At 40.5% G+C, this 12,667-nt stretch overlaps 1 protein-coding gene across 1 annotated transcript in view; it reads left to right on the top strand.

Annotated features, from left to right (window-relative positions):
• Positions 1-12,667, top strand: part of ASCC3 (activating signal cointegrator 1 complex subunit 3) — a 605,262-nt gene that overhangs the window by 557,277 nt on the left and 35,318 nt on the right. Inside the window, exon 37 of the mRNA XM_075202837.1 lies at positions 6,785-7,009. Coding sequence (XP_075058938.1) covers positions 6,785-7,009 — 225 coding nt within the window. The remainder of the gene's footprint in view (positions 1-6,784; positions 7,010-12,667) is intronic.

Below are 12,667 nucleotides of genomic sequence, written 5' to 3'. Positions count from 1 at the left end.
GTGCAAATTAGTTTTCTGTTTTGCACATAAGTTAAATACTGACTGTTTTTTCATGTAGCACACAAATATCAACTTTAAATGTCAGTGTACAAATAAGCTATCAAGTATTTGTGTGCTACATAAAAAGACAAACAGTATTTAATTTATGTGCAAAATAGAAAACTGATTTGCACCTCTTGGATTGTAACATGGTGTTGTCCAGGAGACTACTTACTCAATTCTTTTTACTTAACTTCCCTTAATGAATCAGGCCCAAAGACTTTATTATTATGAATTGAGTAAAGCAGAGGAAAAATTAGACATAGAAATCAGAAGTGCACTTTAGAAATGTAGGGTTTATGTGTAAATGTGCTTTATTTTCATATTGTTTTTTGTTTTTGTAACAGTGGCTGTTCCTTTAGATGACACATAGTTCTAGTTAAATTGCAAGACGGTAGAAGTGTTTTAGAGGATTTCAGTGGTCCCAGCAACAGATTGGGATTCCCCACAAAAGCTTGTTAACCAAGTTTACATTATACAATGTAATGTAATAAAGAAATAAATGTATTCCCAAGCCCTGTTTACCGCCAGATTGCCCAGTCTGCTATGACCTGACATATTGCCTTGCCCACTTTGAACCACATTGGGTGGCTTTGGGCTCTGTGGACCCTATAGTGACCTGAATATGCAATGTTGACTCAAATCTGCTTGGTTCTTTCTCTCACTGTGACCTTGGTGTAGGTTGCTCAGCAGCTGTATGGGATTTTTTTCAAACTGTGATGTCACCATACGGTGCTCCCAGGAAAATCCAGAACTGTAAATCCGCAAAGTCTTTTAAAAAGGTTGTGATGTTGTTTCTACATGAGAGGAAGGTGACGAAGCAGGCAGATAACTGCTATCCTTGACAGCCTGGAGGTACAGTCTTGGTGCAAGGAACTGAAGGAAACTAGTTATTTCAATTTTGGTTTATTTTAATGGCGTCTGCCTATTTTCATGAATCTTGGGAGAAGTGTTTTGTTGTTTTGATTTCTTTTGCATATCTCTCCAAATATTATAATTATATTTCTCCTGAAAAAAAACAATAGAACATTTGCATAATTAGATTAAAAACCTATTCCCCATGAAACAGCACTGCACAAATACACAAAAATGGGTCGGGACATTGAGTACCAAAAGTCATATCTTGTTAATGATCTACATGACTGTGACAGAATGGACCGCCTATGCTACCCTGTCTGTTGTTGCTGGGAACCGGCTGGGCTTACTTTCCCATATCCCCTTTCGTTATTCTGAATATGCCCCTCCTGCTGCAGTAGGAGGAGCCTGCTGCCACCACTGGGCTCCTTTACGGCGCCCAGAACCATGTTCCTTCTGGGTAACTGTCACTGCTAGTGTACTCCTGTGCTGGTACACTTGGGCTGGTACCCCTGACCGCTTACTATGGATCAGGGTGTTGTGGTTGGATCCCGCTGGCCTATTCCACTGGCCAGCTGCTGGATAACGGCAGAGCAGTGGTACTGGAGAGCTGGGTCCAAACCTCAGAATGAGTCGGAGAACGGATTAGATTTAGAGTCTAATCTGCAGGTCACAAGATTACAGCAATATTGAAAAAGTTGTCAAGCAGGGTCTTGAAGCAAAGAGTGATGTTTTATTTCGCTCAGGTGCCCTGACACGCACAGTTCCACTGATTAAAGGTATCAGAGGCTGGTCAGATGGAACATCAGAATGATACATTTCAGTGTAAAAGTCAGTGCTTTTTATACTGATTTGGACACAGGCTATTTTTAGAATCAGTGTTGCAAAGCTAACGATATTTACACTTATCTGTGATATCTTAAAACCTTGCTGTGATATCTTGCATCTTACAGTGGACAGCATGTCTAATTATATCTTCCTATGACCCTCACACATCAAACGGTCTAATTAGCATGAGTCCTTTCTTCCAACAGTTGTAGAATACGCATTTCTTCCAAAGAAAGGTATTCCCCAGGAAAGTTATAAACCCCAAACAAGACATTTCCTTACACCAAGATATACAAAAGGCTTTCAAAACAAAGGTTTATTGTATCAGATATATACATCAGAAATATGGCATTTCCTCTAGAAAGGTTAAAACAGAAAAAAAAAAGAATTTTCTCCCCCTGGTCTCAGAAGTTAAAGATTTTCCTTACCAAAATATACACAATATCAAAAATAAGCGCATGTGCAATTATATAAATAAGTGCCCTGCACTATTTCCTTTAAATAAATTTATACCATTAGTTATTTATAAGTGATCCAGTCACACTCCTCCCTCCCTTGTCCATGCGGCAACCAGCGTGTCATGTCTGAATGATTTGGCTCCTGGTTCGCAGTCTCCTAGGGTTACTGAAGGTGACCCTGAGGATCCGACTCTTCCTGCCGAGACAGTCTATCTGCATTGCTGTAAACCTTTCCTTGCTTGTGAATTATGTCAAAGTCAAAAATTTGAAGCGCAAGGCTCCAGCGCATCGAACGCCCATTTTCCCCTGAGGTGTGTTGTAGCCACTTTAAAGAATTATGATCATTCACCACATTGAAATGTCGTCCATACAAATAAGGTTGAAGTTTTTTCACTGCCCACACAATGGCCAAACATTCCTTCTCAATTGGGCATACCCCACCTCCCGGTTTTGCAGTTTTCTACTCAAATAGGACACAGGGATCTCCTGCTCATCTTCCCTGGCAAGTACTGCTCACAGTCCATACTGAGAAGCGTCAGTTTCTACAATAAAGTCTTTGTCATAGTTAGGCGCCAACAGTACTGGAGCATGAGCCAGGGCTTCCTTTAACGACTGAAATGCCAGCTCACAAGCGGGTGTACAGTCAACAACTTTGGAGAGTTTCTTCTTAGTGAGATCTATCAGGGGCTTTGCTACAGTGCTAAAGTTTGGGCAAAACATGTCGGTAGTAACCTGAGGTCCCTAAGAAGGCCAGTACATCCCCATTTGACACTTGTCTGCTCTGATGGTCAGACCTGCCCACTGAATTTTCTCCAACACTTGCTCTACATGTCTCAGATGGTCCTCCCAGGATTTACTGAAAATGGCAATGTCATCCAAGTACGCCTGAGCAAAGCCTTTACACCCTTCCAGCAGGTAATCAAGCACACGCTGGAAGGTGGCAGGCACATTTTTCATCCCAAATGGCATGGACTTAAGCTCAAACAGGCCAAATGGGGTCATGAATGCAGACCATTCCTGAGCCTCGGGGGTCAGCAGTATCTGCCAATACCCCTTGCTCAAGTCAAAGGTGGAAGTATACTTTACTGCAGCTAACTCGTCTAACAGGGGCAGGGGATAGGCATCAGACACGGTTTCATCGTTCAACTGGCGGTAGTCTACGCAAAACCGCGTTGTCTTGTCCTTCTTGGGAAGCAATACAGCAGAGGACGCACACGGACTATGCAATGGCCGGATCACCCCTAGCTCAAGCATTTCCTGTACCTCCTTGTATATACTTTCCTTGGCCTCTGGTGGGACCCGATAAGCGGGTTGTCTAACTGTCCTATGCTCACCAGTGTCCACATGGTGCATCACCAATTAAGTCTGACCGGGTTTCCTACTGAACTGAGTCGCAAAGGGCCACAGCACTGCTTCAAACTGCTCCGTCTTGCGGGCACTCAACTGCTCATCCCAGCCTACTTCCTCTACACCACCTTCCTCGGCATCCGCAAGGAGGTCAGGTAGTGGGTCACTTCCTGGTTCCTCAGTCGGTAAGCAGCATATCGCTGCTACCGACTCCACATGCTCGTGGTATGCCTTCAACATATTTACGTGGTAGGTCCACTGCCGCCTACCGTCGCTATCAAATGACACCACATAAGTGATGTCACTCAGGCATTTTGAGATTGTGTACGGTCCAGCCCAGGCAGCCTTGACCTTGTTCTGGTACGTGGGAATCCGAACAAGGACCTTCTGCCCTACTTCAAACACTCTGGCATGCGCGCCCTGATCATACCAAGTCTTCTTTTTCGCCTGCGCTTCCGCTAGATTAGCCTGCACTAGCCCCATGAGATTCTTTAACCGATCTCTGAGCTTCAACACATACTCCACCACAGAGACATCCTGGGTGGGTAGCTCCCCTTCCCAAGACTCCTGGAACAGGTCAAGAGGCCCACGGACTCTGCGGCTATATAGTAGTTCAAAGGGGAGAAACCCTGATCCGCCAAATTTGGTGCTACTCTTACCGGAGGCGCAGAGTCTAATGCAGCGCCTGGTCTTCTCCAGGGACCCTCATAAGAAGGTATGGGTTTAGCGGCTTCCACTATGCAGGTCGCGGCCCTCTGGGAAGTATTAGGCGGGATCAGCGGAAAACAGGCAACAAGATCGTAGATGGGTGAAGAGAGCACAGACATACTGTTAGTGCAGAGTGCTAACACTGGAATGATGAGATTTAGAATGCTGGAGTGAGGACTGCAGACTATTTTGCACTAGGATGGCGAACAGCGATGATCTGCGTAAAGCAGGACAGAGCACTAGGATGTTGAAGCAATGATCTGCGGACTACAGACTATTACCACTGGGATGGTGGCAAGCGATGATCTGCGGACAGAAGGACAGAGCACTAGGATGATGAAGCAATGATCTGTGGACTGCAGACTATTACCACTGGGATGGTGGCGAACGATGATCTGCAGGCAGCAAACAATACCACTGGAAAGCGGAGAGATCCACAGCCTATTCTGAGGAGGTGAATGACCAAAAGAAACAGGCACAGGGGAAAGGGGGAAGGTGCCTTAAATAGTAGGAGGCATACAGAGGTCCAATAGGAGACCAGGCAAGGTTTTAAAGAGACCCGTAACTAAGATGGTGCCCGGACGCAGGGAAGGGAGTATGTCGGCAGAGAGATAAGTGAGTGAGGCCTCGGTTTAGGAATACCGATGACCCGTTGTATGACAGTATAACCATTTCCCAAGCGCTCCCCAACAGTGCTGCCTACTCTACCATGGATTTCACTTATCCACACACTATACAAACAATATACCAGAAACGTCTAACCTGGTGCTGTATGGTTACAACAATGGACAGTACTTTAATCATTTTGGAGGGAAACCTTTCTTGACATGTCAATATCTTTCTTATGAGATGGAGAACGTTAGTGTCTTCCTTCTTCCCTGAGTGTCACTCAAATAGAAACAGAGGACATAATGTGGTGTAGTAAAGGAGACTTGTGCTATTGCACTCCTGATATCCTATCCACTTATAAGCCTCCAATCAAAACACTGTTCCAACGATCTCGCCTATTCTCACAAAAATGTTGATGTCCAATTTGTGTTACACCAATCACAGATAATTCATGGGAAAGCAAAAGAATCACACATAGTGTATTATCCTCTATGATTTTTTATTAAATTATCACTACGATAGCATACTTACAATATTAAACCATTCCACATGATTATATATATAGATATGTATGTATAAATCCTCATCTGAAATAAATCGACTAATATCCCCCACTATGGTAATCCAAGTATCTCACTCTTAAGGAAAAACATTCACGCACATGAAGTACAAATACAAAAGTTCTATAAACCCTTCCATTCACGTTCCTCCTCAGAAAGAGCACTCCCTTAATCCAGGTTCAACACCAACGCATATCAGCGATTAGTCTCAAAGTAGATGGGGTTTTTAAACAGTGTCCATATATCAACCAGGTGTTTCTAACTAGAGACACTGTCCATGCCTCTCACATATATAATTTGCATAATAAAATCAATATAACAATTTCATTTAAAAAAAAAATGCTGTTTTCCTACTAAAAAGCACAATATAATGATTTCCTTACATGTCTAAATATCGATACATATGCAACACAGTCTCAAGCCTCCTGTTCAAGCATAGGATTACAGCCAAGCCTCGTTTCCATAACCCATGTTGATGAGCAGAATTGTCAGGGCTGAGCCTAAAATGCGTCCTGTAACCATAGAAACCAGGAATGCCATCCTCCTAAATGAATGGCGATATGTGTCCTGTTTCCTTAGAATCCCAGTGCACAATAGTTTAAAAGTGACATATGCATCCTATAACTTAAAAAGGGAGTATTAAAATGATTGCACGTAAAACGCAGACCATGTATTTCCATATACTTAGATAATAGACAATAGGTAATTTATTTTTACCACAACAACTTACTAGTATGAAACTAAATGTGCAATTATATGTTGTGATTTTAGTACTCCATTGGGGAATATTCAATTGTGGGCAATTACTGTAGAAATCTCTATAGGGTACGAGGAAAAATGAGAGGAGAATTCTGTCAAATCTCCGCCGCAAAATGTCTTCCGGCCGCTCTGGAGACACTTTGCAGCTAATCTCCCCCCATTTGTTAGTTGTTATTTAACAACCATTTAAAAAGAGCGAAATCCAGTGGATAAATTAATTGCAGGTGTTTTTGTCTCATGAGGTTCTATTACATTTAAGTCTAAGGATTTCTCATTTTACCTTGCAGCCATACAAATTATGTTTAAGAAGGGTTTACTACCGCATACTATTTGCATATTGTTACTAGAGTTTTAAGTCTCCCTAACCTTTTTCACGTTTATTCAGTGAGATCAGGACCGTAACGAGGGCTGTGCGATAAAGATGACCGCCCAGGGTGCAACACTGACGGGGGGCGCAGTTTATAAGTATTTTAGGTTCAATTGGTTAAAATTGAGAGCTAGGGGGCGGCATTTTTGTTTTTCACCCCAGGCGCTAAAATTTCAAGTTACGGCTCTGAATAAAATCTTTACTTAAAGTGTATTTTTATACATATTTTTTTTTCTTTCTTGTTTTTGTTAAAGGATGCTGAAGAGTACACAGATCTTCCTGTCAGACACAATGAAGACCAAATGAACAGTGAGTTGGCAAAACATCTTCCTGTTGAAGTGAACCCTCATTCCATGGACAGTGGGCATACCAAAGCACACCTTCTTTTGCAAGCCCATTTCAGCAGGGCCTCATTACCTTGTCCTGACTATGCTACTGACACCAAAACAGTCCTGGATCAAGCCATTAGAGTGTGCCAGGTAAGCTACAATGTCTGACCTGCAACTCATCACTATCAATTTTACATTAAAGTAGAAATCACGTATTAATTTTGATTAACCTGCAAGGCAAGGCATGTATAATACCAACTCTTTAACACTTGTGGGATTTATGTTGGGGAATAATTTTGTTTCTCCAACAAAAAAAAACACTGTTTCAGATGTGTAAATACTTGTGTGTAAAATATTCAATTATCAGCTGTTTTCTTGTATTTTTCCCCACAGGTGTATGCATTGTTTATTAACCTCTTTGTTGAACACTGGTGCATAATGTTAAGTTTCATCTTGCAGAAAAACTCAGAACTAATTTTTCTATTGTTTTACTACAGCGATGAGTACTGTATCCCACTTTCTCTTTTAATACATTTCACACATGCGCTGTATAGATCATTTTAAATGCCTCCTACAGAAGTTGCAATAGTTGCTATGGCTACCTATGTTACTCATACACGATAAAAAAAAAGAAAAACTAAGCAATAAGCCAAATGTAAATAACAGTTGTAGTGCTGTTTTTTTGCATTAAAGTGGAATAATGAAGATTAGCATTTATAATAAAGTCTATTCTCCAAATGAGTCTTGTTTAAAAGAAGGAAAAGATAAGCTTGTGAGCCATTAAAGTAGAGAAAAATGAATTGATGGATAGATACCAATAGGAGTAAAACAGATATTTTACTTCACCCCCTCATTCTGTTTTTAGTATTTTAGTAACAGGAGCAAAAAATAAATATTTGTTCTTTGTTGGTTACCTTGGCACCCATAAAAGGTAGCCATAGTTAAAACCCATTTTTCAAGTTTTGTGTAATACAATAAAGAGATTATGGGGTAAATTTATCAAGCTGCAAGTTTCTGGTGGGTTTGAAAAGTGGAGATGTTGCCTATAGCAGCCAATCATATTCTAGCTATCATTTATTTAATACATTCTACAAAATGATAGCCAGAATCTGATTGGTTGCTATAGGCAATGTCTCCACTTTTGAAACCATCTGGAAACCCGCAGCTTGATAAATTTACCCCTATGAATGTATATGTTTTAGCATCTTTAATGGGCCTGAATCATTAAGAAGAGCAAAGCATTAATAAGGAGTAAGTTTGCGTCTGGACAAAACCATGTTGCATTGGAGTGGGGAGTTAAATTTAAAATGTGGGGACAGAATAATAGTTGGAGTAGGGTATGTCCTAGATCAACCTTATATTTCAGTGTAAAAATAAAGCTATCAAGTATTTGTGTGCTACATGAAAAAAAACAGCTGTAATTTAAGGTATGTGCAAAATAATAAACCTGTTTGCAACTCTTGCATTGTAACATGGTTTGTCCCGGAGAACATTTACTCCTTTTTTTGCCTTACTTTCCTTAATGATCCTGGGCCCATGTCTCTTGCTCCCTTCTTTAAGTAGTTAAGCATTGTGACATCAAAGTTGGATGTGCACATAATATATTTTTTAGAAATTCATTACAGACTGCTTAAGGAATTGTATGCTTGGGCGTTAAAATAAGACACTCAAAACACATATTTTTAAGCCTGGGGAACACTGTTTAACGCTGATAGTCCATAAAATAATGTACGAAAATGGACATGCATACACACACACTTTCTGACAAGTGTTTGCTTTTCTTTAAATTCCACATTGCCTAAGTTCACACGCATTACCACTTTTTTCACTATCATGGAGTCCTGTGGGAGATCTCATTAAGTATATACTACACTATGCTGGATGGGTGCTTTGAAAATGCGATTTTAACAGGTTTTTCTTAATACCCCTGTGTAGGAACCCTAAGAAAACCTGCAGGTGTAAGCCTCTTTTTCCAGACCAATGCATTTAAGTTAGTGAGAGATGTACATAGCTCATACTTACCCACTCTCCCGGAATGTCCGACGGAGGTGAAGTCTGAGGATGGAGGGGGGTTGCGATTTGCATAATTTTGAACCCGCCTCCCATGGCAAAATAGCGCGGCCACGTCATTGCATTGTGGGGGTGGGGTCAAAATGAAGTGACTCTCCATGCCCTGCCCCCCTCCTTTCTCAGATTTCACCTCCACTCCGGGAGATCCCGGAGGTAAGAACAAAAAAATTGGTATCTATGATATAGCTTTACTTTCATATTTAATTTTAATGAACACCAATTAAAGGGTAAGTTCACTTTTGTGGTCTTCCATTAGAATGAGAATATTAAATCCAGAGCGTATTCTGTAATTATAATACTTATCCTTCTTGTCACTGGTTACAGCTTTCTGTCTGCATAGCCAGCCCCATCTTGGTTTCATCTGCCAATAGTCAGTAAAATTGAAATCACTAACATTAATAGCCAATGATAAAAGATAGATGGGGCAGCAAAGTGGTTAGCACTTCTGCCTCACAGCGCTGGGGTCATGAGTTCAATTCCCGACCATGGTCTTATCTGTGTGGAGTTTGTATGTTCTCCCCGTGTTTGCGTGGGTTTCCTCTGGGTGCTCCAGTTTCTTCCCACACTCCAAAAACATACTAGTAGTTTAATTGGCTGCTATCAAAATTGACCCTAGTCTCTGTCTGTCTGTGTGTTTATGCTAGAGAATTTAGAATGTAAGCTCCAATGGGACAGGGACTGATGTGAGTGAGTTCTCTGTACAGTGGTGGGGAATCAGTGGCGCTTTATAAATTATTGGTTATGATGATGATAGGATATATATTCTATTTACAAAATACAACCTGATTTAGACTGTAAATTTAGTGGTATGTCAATACAGAAAGGAAAGTACTTATGTTGAACATTGCATTATGCCTTCATTTAATAAGAGCTGTACTTAGTGAGAATTATATGTCCCACCCACTCCATTGCTAATAAAGGATGAAGACTACTTTGTTTATTTTTTACAGAGCTCCATAAGATTGATGCATTTACCGTCATGCTTCTAATGCATAGGTTTTCGTTTGTGGGGCTAGGTTTCGCAGTCCTTTAAAGACATAGATTGAACCTACAGGTTTTTTTCTGAATAAATTAAGTACTGTTTGAAAGTTCACATATTCCCAGAGAAAGTTTCCAAAACATTTAGCAATGGGGTAGTTGCTAACAGGAGGGTGGGCAACTAAACACATTGATGTTGTCGCTATTGCAATAAAAATGATCTTTCAAGAAAAAAGCACACGTGTACAGGCTGTGGAAATAGTTGCTAAGCATATATAATTTATTTGAGTATTTCATTTAATACGTGCTTGAAGCAATTTGCTTATTAGTTACGGTTTGTGAACAGAGGTTACATTTTTGTGAAGTTTAAAGCAATAGTAAATCTCTCCTCTCACCCCCCACTGACCTAATTGTGAACTCTGTGTAACAGGGAGCAACGAGCAGCTAGCTTGTACTGGGTTCATTATACAGATAATTTTTAAGAAAGGGGAGAGCTTTATTTGTTTTGTTTTTTGTTTTTAAACAATTTAAAATTCTAACATAACTGCTGTTTGGAGACCTATGTAGAATATACTGAAATGATGTATATTTTAAAGGCTTTTCAATAAATTATAAATTGCATTAAGATTTCGCACACACATAAATATGTGAAAACATTAAAGCAGTCAGTCTTTTGCACCTACTTTTTTATTGAATGGGAGTGGATAAAATGATTAGTGCTTAACCCATTTGGTGTGATCATTTCACTTAAGCATTAGCTGTGAATTGTTAATCACAACTTTAATTCATCTCACATTAGCATTTTGATTAGGTCGGCGCTAGCCTGGTATACTTGAAGCTCTTACAGCCATAGATAGTGCTTGGAAATTACTTTTTCTTTAATTAAGTTTGTTAGACAGCAGCTGATGTTATGAATAACTGTTGCAAGAGAAATTAATATATAAATACATATTCTAATATAGGGTGTGAAATTTTTAATCCATGAAAACATTGTTAACATGAAGTCAACAATAGGTTGCACTGTAATTTATAAGGATTCAACATTTCTTTGTACTGAAATACTAGAAACTATTTCTATTTAGTTTTGGTTTTTCTATTGTAAAAAAAAGTTTATATTTTTATATTGGGTTCATTAAGTTTTGTGCAATTATCATATAACCTTATTGATCTGGTGAATTGTGTAATAATTTCATATGCAATTTATCAATTTGGCTAAGCTAATACGCAAAATTTGAGAATTGTCATGGGCTCCAGTTATAGATCCAATTATTTGGTAGTAGTTTACACTGGTTTAGCTCGATAGCGGTGTCTGAGTACTATGGTATTCACCAGGGCCCCCACAAGAAGGTAATGGGCTCTGTGGTGGGTTACTCACAGCTCACAGCCTCACCTAGGTAGCAGCTGACAAAGGCAAGCCAAGGTAATAATTGAATTAGAACACAGACTGTAGTAGTCACTACATGAGCCAAAGGTCAGGATCTCTAGTAAGCAAGCCAGGGCCAGTGAAGGGTAGTCAAATAATAGTAACTGGTACAGGCAAAGAGGGGAAGATCAAGGTAATCTGTTTCTTGGGGATTGAATGGCAGGTGTGAGCACCTTAAATATTAGCAGAGTAAGCGACATTAGCAAGCCACTATAAATAAAAACGAGAGGCATGCACTTAGAGAAGAATGTGGATGGACACACAAGAACTATGGTGACTTCATTTCTAATACCAGGACTGTGAGGGCTGGAGAACTGTAGAATAGTTTTCAATTTCAATTTTTCATTACATTTTTGGTTTAACACTCTTGTCAACACTGCTTTATTTACCAACTAAGGGATGCACAGACCTTCGGCAGCACCAGGGGCATAACTAGAAATGTCTGGGCCCTCTATGCATCATTATAATGTCATACCCACCAGGATATCTGCTGCATCCCTGTCAGTATCTAATAGTCTAGGATAGGATATCCTCTAAATAAAGTCCTGCTTTTCAACCTTTATTTTTAATATTACAGCGCTCATTTCCATTTTACTTTTTTTTTTACTGCAATTTGAAAATTACCTTACTGTTTGTCATTCATTTCTTTGCTATATTGTCCTCAGTGTCTAAAGTATTATGAAAATGGCAGAATTTTGCAATACTACACTTAGCCAGTGATGGGCAACTTGTTATACTTCATTACCCAAAATATCAAGATCCCCACCTGTACTCCAGAACTCTCCAACATGCCACTCCGACCTGCCCACATGCCTCGAACAAGCTACTTAGACCTCCTTTCTTTCCTCTCCCCCATCTACCTGTCAACTGGATCCCATCCCCTCTCCCCCACTGCCTGTTCCTACCTTGCATACCTCCTCAGTCTGTCAGTCTCCACTGGCTTTGTCCCTTTTTCCTTCAAACACTCCCTTATCTCCCCAATTCTTAAGAAACCTAACCTTGACCCCGCCTCTCTTGCTAACTACCACCCATATCACTTCTCCACTATACCTCCAAACTTCTCCAGCGGATTGTCTGCAACTGCCTCACCAGTCAGCTCCTTCCTCAACCCCCTCCTATCTGGATCCTGACCACTCCACTCCACTGAAACCGTCCTTGCCAAAGTTACTAATGACCTCCTCTTAGCCAAATCCAGAGGTCACTTCTTTCTGCTCATTCTCTTGGACCTCTCTTCAGCCTTTGACACCGTGGACCACCCCCTCCTCCTGCAGACCCTTAATTCTCTCGGCCTTTCTGGCACTGTCCTCACATGGTTCACCTCATACCTTGCCAACTGC

This window comes from Mixophyes fleayi, chromosome 3, assembly GCF_038048845.1.
Source record: "Mixophyes fleayi isolate aMixFle1 chromosome 3, aMixFle1.hap1, whole genome shotgun sequence".
NCBI lineage: Eukaryota > Metazoa > Chordata > Amphibia > Anura > Limnodynastidae > Mixophyes > Mixophyes fleayi.
Note: the sequence above shows the minus strand (reverse complement) of the source record. Positions and strands in the feature narration are given on the sequence as shown.